Below are 14337 nucleotides of genomic sequence, written 5' to 3'. Positions count from 1 at the left end.
TTCAGTTGGGATAGAAGGAATTAACTGTCCCCAAGAGGTTGGAGTTGATAATTTCATTGGTTGGGTTGGGTTTGTGCAATATATTTTGGGGGTGTTAGGTAGGCTACTCTAATGGAAAAGTGACCTCCAATTTGGGACTGAGCTTCTGGCTTACTAACCTCATCCTAAAGAACAGGTAGCTAGATTGCTGGTGCCATTGACCTTAAAAGTGCTGACAGTGAGTCGCAGATCCATTTGCAATAAATCCATCATCATCTATGATTTAATAATGAATGAGGCAATGGTGAAATGTTGCCATATCAGGTATCAGGTTCTTCAGAATCAGCATCATGACCGTTGTGTTAGGACTGGCTCTGATAGTGATAGAAAACTTGACTATGACCAAGCAACTGTGCAGGAATATTGTGATGGGAGGGCCCATATGATGCTGTTGAATGGGAACTTTCAATGGTTTGGGTTATAACAATGATATTATATTGTACAAATGTCATTTTCGGCTATTGGGGAGATGCTGTTGACCCCCTTTCCCAGGGCCTAGAGGCTGACAGTGTCTGGTTGGGAGAAAATAGACTGAAATAGATCTCTGGCAATGTAGAGAGGAAGGAACATGATTTTTTTTTAAGTGCATTTTTTATGTGAGCCACCAAGAGTAGCTTTTGATTGCAGTAGCTACAAATATGTTAAAGAAACAAACAAACCGACTCAAAGCTGTTGAAATGGGTACAAGCTATAATGTAATAACTGAATAACAAAATGTTTATACGCAATGTTCTTCATAAAACAGTGTAATGATCCACTGAATTCGTTCAGGGATTATGAATTCTAAAATGAACCTTTTAAAAAGTTAAGACAATGTCTGTCTCTAGAACTGTGATGGCAAACCTATGGCACGCATGCCACAGGTGGCAAGCAGAGCCCTCTCTGTGGGCAGTCCAGCCGTTGCCCCAGCACAGCTCCACCGTGTATGAGTGTGCACCTCCCAATGGCCAGCTGGTCTTTGTGTGTCTGCTGCACATGCGCAGGAATTGGGACACATGTGCTGGGGTCACTCGCATTGCATTTTGGGGGTTTCGATGCATGGCACCCCCCGTTTTGGGCCTGGAAAGCCTCCTGCACCAACCTGGAAGCCAAAAATGGGCCAGGGATGTGCGTGAATGCACGGGGGCACACGTGCATGCACGGGGGCACACATGCATGCACGGGGGGGCACATTCACAGGGGGGGACACATGCACGGGGGTGCTCACACTGCATTTTGGGGCTTCACTGGGCACTCGGCACAAAAAAGGTTAGCCATCACTGCCCTAGGAGGTACCCACAGCCCTTATTGAGAAACATCAGACAAGCATAAATAGCAAGTGATCTGCATAAAAGAAAAGAAGATAAAACAGTAAATTGATTAAAAAATCCAATTTACCAAATGTTAAAATCAGGTAAATAAGGAGTTTGCAGTAGTGACCTGAAGGGAAAACTTTAAACTCATTAAATTTTCACTTGTAATTTTTTTAAAGCCAGATAACAGAAAAAATATTGCAATTTAAATATTTGATCTAAATGTCAAGTTGTAGTCTTTGGAAGATTGGAGGATGGAGAGGTAGAGAGAAACGGCAGTCCATGTGCTACAACAAAGTGGAAACAAAGTGCACAAATCATTCTCCTTGACATTTCTCCTTTCCTCATCTCTGCTGTATTACCAGAAAGATCTAGCAGCACATCCAACTTCACACGTTACCATTGAAGCAAAGGAAAGGAAAGCTGTCTTTGGAAATCACTTGCATTTCATTTTTCTATATATCTAAGTAAAATACAAACCAATATCAGCTTTTTCTATTCCATCCTGCCCAAAATATGTACAAATGATCCATAAGATTAAATTACAGTTAAGGTTTAATTGGGTAAAGGAAGGGTACAATCCAGTTATATAGAAAAGGTCCTTGGCAAATCAAAGAGACCGTGAGATTTGAACATAAACAATAGTTCACTGATTTGTTTTTCTTTTTTGTGGGGAAGTGGAGACCATGGGACACTGCAACTATCATAATTGTAAGCCAATTGTCAAGCAGTCAAATTGTGATCACATGACCATGACAGTTGCAACAAGAATCCCTTTTAATTCCCCCTCGTTTAGTCCCCATAACTTGAAACAACTGTAACTTCAAATAGCTGGTCAGTCAATGAGGATTAAACTGTACTGTCCTTTTATGGTGCACCTTCACTTATAAAAGGCAGAAAATTATGTTAACAAGAAAGGAGCAATTTACTGCTTTATGGTCTAAATCAGCCTTCCCCTTCTGGTTTTTGCTGAGAATTTTGGGATGAAACTACTCATTTAAAGGGGAAAGCCTGAGTTAAACCAATATGTCAGATTTTAAGAGAAATGATAATATAGAGATGGGCACACGTATTTGCGAAAAGATAGTAATAACACTACTAATGGTATTAAGACTGATTATTGATGAAGTATTCTTCTTTGAAGCATGGCCTTTTCAACCAAACTGGACGTGTGTTCAATGTTGGTCCTGCAGTAAGAGCCAGCTGCCTGAAGAGTCTCCCAAATATAATAGGGTGCCTTCTTCTCTTGCAGGTGGGACACAGAAGGAATCAATCTTTTGACAGCTCTCCTCCTACTAGGAGGTCTTGATTACTAAACTAGATATCAGAAATGCCATAGCTCAATCCACAGATACTTCACTACTAGCCGTGTGCTGAAGGGATGTGCCAATTCAGTATCTTTGGTTTGCTCCCTGAGAATATCAGGGAGATATTCATGGAGGGATCATGTATCCAAGTAAACCATCCTTGACTCCTCGGGCTCCCCTGGATTTTTCTAGTTGACAGTTTTTCTAGTTGACAGTTTTTATAAGTAAGTAACCAGTGGCAGGGTTTTTTGTCTCCCAGCAGAAATCATCAAGGAATTTTCATTTTACTCACATACCTGACCCACCAATCCAAATGCACGGTCCATGCTTCTCTGGTCGGTATATTTTCTTATTTTATTATGCAGCCATCCTAACTCAGCAAGCCGGCTTGTGGTGTCTCTGAGAGACTTACAAAGATTTGCCTAAAGGATCAAGGTACAAATGCTAAGTAAACAAGATACAAAACCCTTTTCACCAAGCACAATATGGACTACTCAATCTAGATACTAGTATTGGGGGTGGGGTGTTTGTTTTAATCTACCCCATCGTACTATAATGTTTATAGCAATTCACATTTAGTGTATTTACAATGACTTGCAATTGGGCAAATTACTTGAAGAACTTGCTCCTGTATAAACCTAAATGTAGTTAAGATTGATTACAGGAAACTTTCCCACAAGGTCAGCCAACTGGAAATTTAGTGGACAGCAACTAAAAAAAGGCCATTTCTATCTTTGCTTCTACATTTGGATGCCAGATTTGTATTCCAAGGTCAGTTAATATTACTTCTGAGATTGAATTTTGTTGCTCTTTTAAAAATATCTGTATATTTAATGCATGTCTGATATTTAACTATTGTTTTATGGTCTTTTTGTTTTATTATTAACCACCTTGGATAGCAACAATGTAAGAATTTGAGAGAATGCTTTTTTAAAAAAATGGTAAAATGAATAATGCATTACAATCTATGCCCATAGGCATATTCAAGTTTCATCTCCCCCATCTACACTATGTCTAATAAGTTAACACAGTACCTTTGCATCTACTTTGTAACAGTTTTCTGAATTAAACATCTTAATGATTTTGCCATCTATTCCCTGGAAAACATATAAAATGTCTCTCACAAGATATGCCTCAGTTATTTCAATAGATCCTGTAAAACAAAAAAGAGATCAAGACAGTTCAAATATCAAATATTGTTCATTTTTCTTTCATAACAAAACAATATGTTAGTATCCACAGACTAATTTGAGTTTGATTATACTGTGGTGCTATCACTATTTTAATAATCTATGACATATATTAAATTGTAAAAACACTAAATACCAATATACATGAATATATACCGTATTTTCACGACTATAAGCCACACTGAAAATCCTAAAATTTGATCCAAAATCGGCAGTGCGGCTTATAACCCGGTGCGTTTTATATGTGGAAAAAGATCTCCCAGCTGCTTTGCTCCTCGCGACTGCAATAGATGTCCAGAAGCGGCTTTTGGGGCTAATGGGGATTGGATTTCCAGCTCGATAGCCCCTGCCGCTTCTGGACGTCTATTGCAGTTGTGAGGAGCCGAGGAGAGGGTGGAGCAGAGCGCGCGACGGTTCTTGGCGCTCCGGGAAGCGGGAGAGGCGCGCGGTTTGGTTTCTCCTCCCTGGACGTCGCAGCAGCAGCCCCAAGCGCACCGATCCCTGTGTTTTTCGCATCGGGGCATGCACCGATCGGGGCATGTGTGCTGCAAGAGCATGCCCCGATGCGAAAAACACAGAGATCGGTGCGCTTGGGGCTGCTGCTGCGACGTCCAGGGAGGAGAAACCAAGCCGTGCGCCTCTCCCAGCTGCTTTTGGGGCTTCCTGGAGCGCCAAGAACCTTCGTGCTGCTCCTCGCGACTGCAACAGATGTCCAGAAGCGTCAGGAAACGTGCGGCTTATAACCCGGTGCGCTTTATATGTGGAAAAAGTTTGAAAAATTAACGTTAATTGATACTGCGGCTTATAATCCGGTGCGGCTTTTGGTCGTGAAAATACGGTATATATCTGTTACAAAATAAATGAAATTCAGAATAAGCTTCTCCCACCGCTTCTTTCATCATCCACCCATCTTACATTTAATTCTGGAAAACTGTACTCAGTAAATCATCATATTCTTTTTAAAAAAATCTAGATTATTACTGAATGTTTCAAATTCCAAATATCTACAGTATAGATTTAAACGTTAAAGAACACTAAGGCTTGTATTTTTCCCTATAGTCCACTACACACTTATTATTTATAATATTCATAAAATCCAACTGCTGTCTTTATAAATATTCTTTAACTGGGAATATGAATGTTTTCAGAAGCAGTTACCAAAAAACATGGCAGGGTATATCCGTTTCTTCAATTACATTTGCAAGCTAGAAAACGAGCCCCACCCACCACCCAGGCCTACAACACAAAACAACAATGGACACACAGCCAGCACCAATCAGCACCAATCTACCAATCATGATACAGCCACACATCCAATCAATCCACCTACTGAAACAAAGCCAGCACTCCACACACCCCCACCAAGATTTATAGAAAGACGGCAGCTCCAACCACGCTTTAAGCCCAAAACACCAGCCTGAAGATGAAGAGTGAGACCCCGCCGAAACGTTGCCAAGACAATCTCAATCTTACACAGGAAAAGACCTGAATACAACAAGACCAGCATACCTAAGATTGAGATTGTCTTGGCAACGTTTCGGCGAGGTCTCATTCACCATCTTCAAGCTGGGTGTTATAAAATTTATAAGGCGTTAAATAAATCTGAACACATACCCTGGCTTAGATATGTTGATGGCACTTTCGTGATTTGGCCACACAGGAAAAAAAAACTGGACAACTTCCTCACACATCTCAACAGCCTACACCCCAAAATACAATTCACTATGGAAATAGAAGCAAACAACCAACTTCCCTTTCTGGATGTCCTAATCTACAAAAAACCCAATGGCTCCCTAGAACACACCATCTACCGGAAAAAAACACATACCAACCGCTACTTAAACGCACAATACCATCACCACCCTGCACAGATCAACTCTGTAGCCAAGACCCTCATCTCCAGAACCAAACGCCTAGCCAACAAAGACCACCTGAAAACTGAATTACACACTCTCACAAACGTATTAATCTCCAACGGATTCCAAAGAAAAACAATTACCAACCTAATCCAAAAGGAGACTCCCCACAAAAAACCGAGACACAGAACAGGACAATGGCATTGCCCTCCTCCCTTACATCAAAGACACCACCGATAAAATCAGCAAAATTCTCCACAAACACAATATCAAGACAGCCTTCAACACTGACCAAAAAATAGCCAACATCTTAAGAAACCCCAAAGACAAAATCCAACTAGAAAACCAAGGAGTCTATGAAATACCGTGCAAAATCTGCCCTGCAAAATACATAGGACAAACGAACAGGAGAATAAATGCACACATCGCAGAACACAAGAACGCAGTAAGAAAAAAAGAAAAAACTTCCTCCCTTTTCCAGCACCTTAAAGCTACAGGATATGAAATTAATTTTCAAGGAACCAGGTTAATCTCCAAAACTAAACACTTCAACAAGAGAATAATTATGGAAGCTATCGAAATAAACACCCCCACAACATAAATAAACGTGATGATACCTCCCGCCAACCAGACATCTGGAAACCAGCCGAGCCCCCCCCCCACCAGGCTGTTACAACACAAAACAACAATGGACATGTGCCAGCACCAATCTACCAATCATGATACAGCCACACATCCAATCAATCAACTTACTGAAACAAAGCCAGCACTCCATACACCCCCACCAAGATTTATAGAAAGACGGCAGCTCCGCTCACGTTTTAAGCCCAAAACACCAGCCTGAAGATGGCGAGTGAGACCTCGCCAAAACGTTGCCAAGACAATCTCAATATCTTACACGGGAAAAGACCCGAATACAACAAGACCAGCATATAGATAGATAGATAGATAGATAGATAGATAGATAGATAGATAGATAGATAGATAGATAGATAGATAGATAGATAGATAGATATAGATAGATAGATATAGATAGATATAGATAGATAGATATAGATAGATAGATATATAGATATGCATCAAATGGAAATATTGTCTAAAGAATAAAGTAATTCTATTATACTTTTGAACTATAAAGTGAGCAAGAGAAGGCAACAAAATAATAAGTCCAAAACAGTTTCTCCTGAAAGTTACTAAGCATATAAAAGCACTCTATAAAGTTCTTTACATCAAGCATTAAACAACCAACTTCCCCTCAAAATGTTTTTTTTAAAATTGACTGGGAATGACATGATTTAATTCTTTAATTCATAGGGTGACTCTGGGTAGCTTACAATGTTAAAAGAATACAATTATATAAAGCATGTATATAATATGAATAAAATATTATAAAAATAGATTATCAAATCTAAGTAAAAGATGGGACAGAAGGAAGAGGATGAGCAGGGAGAGGTGGGATCTGTCATTAAGCTATCAATCACCTCTATTGTGAAGCTCCCCCACTAGAACCCCAAGCCAACTGGCAGAGCGAGTTCTTCAGGCTCTTGCAGAAGGTCAGGAAGGTTCGAGCCACCCTCACTCCTGGGGACAAGATGTCCCAGAGGGCAGGAGTGACTGCAGAGAAGGCAGCCGGAATACCCTGGTCAATGAGGCCATCAGCATAGCTCCTCTGCTGGCACAGGTGGGGCGGGCCAATCCCATTGGGATGAGACATTCCCTCAAGTAATCTGGACCCATGCCATAATGTTTTGCAATTAATTTGGACAAATTCAAGTTTATCTGATACCTAGCAAAATCCAGCTGCTGGATAGTATACAGTTGTTGGCTCCATTCCTAAACTTATAGTCTGAGTCATGAATTAGGCACCTCATACTTTTAACATAAGCAATTTATTATAACCACATTTTTAAAATGATGCAAGCACACACAAAGCTTAGGATGTTAACCTTCAACACAACTCCTGAGAAGGGCGTCTACCTTGCCCACTCAATTCTTTCAGAAACATACAAAGACTAGGAGGAGGCAAGATTAAGAGAAAGCTAATTAATGACATCATCAAATGATATCCTTAGGAGGAGGAATCACTATTTTACTGAAAATTATAAATACAGGTTTTCAAACAATGAAAGAAATCCTACAAAGGATGGGGGGGGGGGTTAAGAATAATATAAGCCCTTTCTTAGCTAGTCTTGAAAGTGGTTATTATGAAGAGTTGTTTCTATTTTAAAAGCAACCTTACTGTGTCAGTGTCATTTTGTGGATGTTCTGAAAGCATTCCTCCCCTGCTGATAGGTGTAAATATACTAGCATATTTAGCTATTCTTCTATAGCCGTGATGGTGAACCTGTGGCCCGCGTGCGTGAAGTAGCACATGGAGCCATATAGCCTGGCATACGCGGCAGCACCCATTCCTCTTCCGGGTTTTTGACGCACATGCACATGCGACAATCAGCTGGCCTTCATGCATGCGGCAGTGCTGGAAGCCAGTAGAGCTGGTCTTCTGTTTTCCAGCGCACTGGCCAGCTGATTGTCACGACACATGTGCACCACTAAACGGAAGACTGGCTGGTGCGCCGGAAACTGGAAGTTCATTTTCTCGTGCATGCATGTCCCCTGGGCAGCTCGAATTCCTGGATGGGACACCGACAAGCCCACACGTGCATGCTCCCTTTTCAGCACTCAATGCTGAAAAGATTCGCCATCACAGTTCTATAGAATCTACACCTTGGTCCCATATAACTCTCAGGGGAATGTTGACTTTTTCTGAATTAGTACAGTTTCTTCCTTTATCACAATCTGGTCCTGGAAATGTTACTATGAAAAGCAATTGCCCACAATACAAGGCTCCCTTGGCTGTACAAAATTATAGCTCCATGTCTCCCTGAAACATAGTCCATGAGTTTTCAAATGTGCAGCTTACATCATAAATGGTGTATGCTCCCAATGAAAAATACACTGTGTATATCACAACAGGTAATCCTCACATAACGACCATCACTTAACTGCCATTTGAAGTTATAGACCTTCCCCACGAAGGTACTTATGATTGTTTCAAAGTTATAGTTGCTGCAGAACCCCCAAGATCATTTGCTCTTATGACTAACTGCAGGGAGCCTGCAGCAGTTCCCCCAGCTCTGTTCCCCCATTCAGCCTTGGGCCTGCTTCTCACCCACTGTTTATCCATCGCATGCTTACCTTTTGAAAATCTCCAGGCCTTATTTTGGGAAAGGGGAGTAGGCCCTTCATCCCTGAGCCGCAGCTGCCATTTTCAATGTGTCTACAATTCCTCATGGTTGCACCAAAATGGCAGCCATTTCTGGGAGGGCACCATGTAGCCAAGGGACAAATTGCTCTATTTTGCTTCCTTAACCTCCGGAGCTCCAGAGAGCTTTAAAAGCGAAGTGTGCAATGGGTGCCCAGGGCAGGGGAAAGGGTTGGGAGGAAGCACAAAGCCTACTGGAATCCAGTGTGGGAGAAAAGACCTGTGGGGACCCATTTGAGGGTTAAAGTAGGCCTAAGGGCTGTGGGGACCCAATGGATGAGAACGGAGCATGGAAGCAAGGGGATAGAGTATGCCCATGGTAGGTGGACCCTGCGACTCCTAAGACCTCCCCCACCTAAGACACTCTTTGCTCCACATCAGAGATAAGAGGATGGAGGTCATTAAATGATGCCATCTAGCTTAATGTCCATTGCCGCTTGCAACCATAATGGGCAGGCACCATTATAGGCATAGGTTGACGATTACCTGTACCTTCCAATATAATTATGCCATTGTAATAACTTATTCTTTCTTTCATTTAAATCCAAAGTGGGCTTATTGTGCTGTAACAAGTCAAGTAAGGGACTGATTATATATTACTTCAGACAGTCTTCTGCAAGGAACTGTATCTCTTAATGTACTTTTAAAGTATTTCTTTTTCAGACTACAATCCTGTTCCCTAGCTGGGGATAAGTAAAGCAATATCAATCTGGCTTCTTTTACTGTTAACAGAGTAAATCAGAATTCAATACCCACATTCATTTGTCTAAGGCAGTTTTTCCAGCTGCCATTCGAAATAGTTCTGGATTGGAATGTAATTTCCCAACATAGTTTTTCCACCCCATCTTACAAAAATCTTCAATTTTTTTCCTTGTAACTTTTTGTCCTCAGAAGTATATGTCATTGAAGATTAAGATCGATATAGAAGGTTATGCATGTTTTATTATATTTTAGCTTTTAGTGAGAGTGCTGTACTCAGCCCGCTTGTTTATTTATTATTTACTTATTTGCAATATTTGTTGACTGCCCCAATTGCTGAATTCTCAAAGGAGAATCAACAGAACGACGTATGTTTAAAATGGACCAAAACTCACATACGAAAGTGGACGTCCACAATCAAGTCCAATGGCATAGTGGAATAAAAATATTTTAACTATCACATGAAATGCAAGGAGACAGAATGTGGCATCTATGTCCAGGGAAAGCATACTGCAGAACATGGGGGGTCACTACAGAGAAAAGTGGCTGTCAGAGTCAGATATCTCATATCTTCCATGGAGATGAGACGCGTATCAGATCTTAAGATATAGATTGGACTGCAAAATCCATTTTGGAAAGACGGTGTGTTGATGTAAGCTGATGTTACAATGCATAGGGCTTTAGCATTTATTACCTACATTTTGAATTGGCACCAGAAATTACCAGTGCAGCAACCTCAAAACCTCAGTCTTGCTGCTGCAGTCTAGATCAATTGTATCTTCCTGTATCATTTCCAAAACCTGGACAATGTACAGTGCATTTCAACAGTCCGACCACATGGTGATCCAAGTAGAAGTTATTGTTTCCACATAGGGTTCCAACTGCTGCATTGAAGGGCTTGAAAGCACCCCTTCAAGTCATGTTCATATCCAAGAGGACCCCCAGTTGTGAGCCTACACCTACTCCTTTGGCGGGGGGGAATGTAATCCTAGATAAAGTAACTATTGGGATCAATTGTACTGATTGTCCCAATGCTTATTGGTAAAAAGGTATTGATAGAATTTCATCTGAGTTTGTTTCACTTTATCCAGATGTTTAACTTCCAAATTTAGATAGTCCTCGATTTATAACCATTCATTTAATGACAGTTTGAGGGTTACAACAGCATTGAAAAAAGTGACATGGTCAGTTTTCACTCTTACTATTGCAGCATCCCCATGGTCATGTGATCAAAATTTGGGTGCTTGGCAACGGGTGTGTATTTATGACAGTTGCACTGTCCCAAGGTGACGCAATCACCATTTGTAACTTCCCAGATGGTTTCTAACAAGCGAAGTCAATGGGAGAAGACACATTCACTTCACAACCATATGATTCATTTAACAATTGCAATGATTCTCTTAACAACTGTGGCAAAAAGGTCATAAAATGTGGTGCAACTTATTTAATAACTGTCCTACTTAGCAACTGGAATTTGAGGACTACCTACACCAGTTCAAGTTTTTGATTGAAGGCTCAGACTGATGTGGAAATGTGTAATTGAATGTAATCAAAATAATATCTCCCTGGGGCTTCAGACTTCAACATGTTATTGCAGCCCGAGCATGTAGCTCATCAGGACTCGTCTCCGTTGTGCCCACCACTGGTCAACTAAGCTGAACTGCTTCTGCTGCTGGGGAACACTGGATCCTTCACTGCCGAGCAGCTGATTGGCGGTTGGAATACGGCGAGCGGTGATGGAGGCAAACGGCGACCCCCACCGTCTAGAGCAGCTGATTGACAGTATTCCGGGAGGCCAATCCAACCACCAATCAGCTCAGCAATGAAGGCTTCAGTGTTCTCCAGCAGCAGCAGTAGCAGCTCAGCTCAGTTGATCAGTGGTGGGTGCACACACACACACACACATATACATACACATACACACACAGACATATATACATACATACATATACATATACATACATACACACATATAATTTTTTTTTAAAACAAACACAAACACATAACACATATAACATAAAAGCCTCTTCAACTACATAAAGTGTGTCAATTGGTTACAAGATCTTTCTGCATCCTTTCCATAGTCATCACTTGAATTTTATCAAAATTCACATATTGTCAATCAAGATATCTTTGTATACATTGTTATTATGCTTCCTTTGTTTGATTATCACTATTCTCTCCATTTTAGACAAGGTGTTCTAAATATATAACCATTAATATTATAATGATTCATTATATCATCTTGAATATATCCAATTATAAAGAGTTATTTTTTATCCTATTCTAAGTCATTCTATTATTTTAGCATTGATAACATTCTTTAATAATTTTCAATTCCATGTTTTTCCCATTATTAGTCTCATCAATCTAATATACATGTATACAAATTGTTATAATTATTAAACATCCATTATGCTGAGCTATTATTACATCTTTTCAACATAAGGCATATTAAATTTGAAGTAAATTTATATTATGATATTTTATTACATCATCCAATGATATTACATCTTTATATTCTATTCTATATAGAATTGTTTATCTTTTATAAAAAGGCTTTTTAACATCATCTCCATAATCCTCACTTACAGTATAATATAAAATTATCAATCTAGTAAATATAAATGCTTTGTTATCATTATTAATCATTTATTTGACTATAGCTATTATTACGTTGTACATAGCACTCAAAATTTAACTACATTTAACTAAAATTTATTGTGACATTTCATTTCATCATCCTGTATCCTTCCAGAAATAGTGTAGTCCAATATGTCTTGCCATTTGTAAAGTCTGTATTCTAAGTGTTTTCTTGATAAATATTATGTGGACTTCTCTTAAGAACTTGTTGCTCATTGCATGACTTATAAGGATTCGAAACCTTCGATCTGCTCCTTTTATCAGCTTAACTTTGTTATCATTAGTGCTTCTGCCAAGATTACTCTCATTATTTCTACCAAATTTTCTCTCCTTTCTTCATCTATGTTCTGTCATCTGAAATAAAGTTCCGGTTCATCGATCTCTCCTTTCCATATTTCACACTTGTCATTTCCCTCCACTCTCAGTTTGCTGTCAGTGTCAACAATTTTCTTATCACTTTCATATGTCTCTGTTATTTTTTCAGCTCTGTCCTCAAACTTCATCCCTGTCCCCGTACTTTCTGTATTTTGATCTATAATTTCAAGTCTCTTTTCAATTTTCCCTGTGGTTATTAAAACTTTTTGAATTTCTAAGAAAATTCTTTGCAAAGTTAGTGCCTTTTCTTCTTCACATTGTGCCATTTTCCAGGTTATAAAGACTGCCAAAACATCTGAGACTTTTTAGGTTTCAAACAAATCCAGTGGAGTTTTTCAAGTCAAAGCTTTCTCTTTCCTTCAAAAGAACACCTATATAAACAAAACGTTTTCCACTGACCCTTTCAGTAAATAAAGCTTATAGCTTTATCAGATATTGCCAAGCCTCAAGCCACTAGATGATAGTGTTACCTCTTTTCCATCTTTTTTTGCCTCTCTCTGTAAAGTCCAAGCTCCGAAAGAGGGGAAAAATGTTTAAAAATTATGCTCCGTCCAAGCCTTATGAGAGAAGAAACTTTCAATCCACGAATACAAAAAATGGAAAAAGTATAGAGGAAGAAGGAAAAAAAGAGACCAGTCCAGTTTAAAAGTAAGAGGCATTTTTAAAATTCCATCCATAAAAAACAAAGAAAGTTAAGGTAGAAAAGATAACACAATAGTTTTAAACCAGGGTTAATTTGCCGCTTATTTTCTTCTGTCTTCAATTTTATTTTAAACTCCAAGTCTTTTGGGGTTTCCCTTCTCTAATAATAAATTTTTTTCTCACCATTTTGACACACTGTCTCTCCTGTACTGCTTCTGTTTCAGGGGCTTGTCCCAACCTATTCAGCTATTTTGGCTGCTAACCCTTGTAGCTGGCAAAAGGAGCTTTCTCTTGGATCAATCAGGGACTTTGCGATTTCCCTGAGATCAGAAGGCATGCTCTTCTCCTTCAGAACAGTTTAGGTCCAAAAGGACCGTCCAGGAACAGAGATATCGACAGCAATCTTGGAGCCCCAAAATTGCATGTCGTGTCATTGCAAAGTCAAGCCCCGCCTCCCAAACAGTGCCTCTTATAGTGCGAAAAATATGGGTAGTCCATTAGTGCCAGCGCTTTACAAGAACATACACAAACTCCTCATTTAGTGACCAAGTTATGCAAATTTGGCTGAGTGCTGCCATCCATTCAGATGAAGTTCTCTCATACAGCTAGGCCTATGTTACCCTCACTGCAGGGCATTGTCAGGCACTTGAAATTTGGCTGTAAATGTGCACAGTGGTCAGAAACTGAACTTTTTATTATGTCATTGTATTTCAGAATGGTCACTAACTGAGGAAGTTGTTAAATGAGAAGTGGGTGTATACAATTAGAATAAGGAATACAAAAGGGTAGAAAGAAAACTTGAAGTTCTTGAACATGAAGTGAAGTGTACCAAACTAGATGTTTTAGGAATGAGTGAACATAGGTGAACCTGGATTGTCCATTGGACAATCACTGATATTCAGGATATGAATCTCTATGTAAGAATAGATAGAGAAATAGCACATGAAAAAAGATGTTTTAAAGGTAAAGAGATCGGAGATGAGATCACTAATATTTATACATACTTAATATCTTATCCAATATAAAATGGAT

The 14337-nt window shown here is 39.6% G+C and overlaps 1 protein-coding gene across 1 annotated transcript in view; it reads right to left on the bottom strand.

The window, feature by feature from the left end:
• TUBGCP3 (tubulin gamma complex associated protein 3) overlaps window positions 1-14337 on the bottom strand; it is a 79259-nt gene that overhangs the window by 41254 nt on the left and 23668 nt on the right. Inside the window, exons 7-8 of the mRNA XM_032226661.1 lie at window positions 3673-3791; window positions 2935-3060 (exon numbers count right to left, since the gene is read on the bottom strand). Of these exons, the coding sequence (XP_032082552.1) occupies window positions 2935-3060; window positions 3673-3791 (245 nt within the window). The remainder of the gene's footprint in view (window positions 1-2934; window positions 3061-3672; window positions 3792-14337) is intronic.

The sequence above is a fragment of the Thamnophis elegans genome, chromosome 11 (assembly GCF_009769535.1).
Source record: "Thamnophis elegans isolate rThaEle1 chromosome 11, rThaEle1.pri, whole genome shotgun sequence".
Taxonomy (NCBI): domain Eukaryota; kingdom Metazoa; phylum Chordata; class Lepidosauria; order Squamata; family Colubridae; genus Thamnophis; species Thamnophis elegans.
Note: the sequence above shows the minus strand (reverse complement) of the source record. Positions and strands in the feature narration are given on the sequence as shown.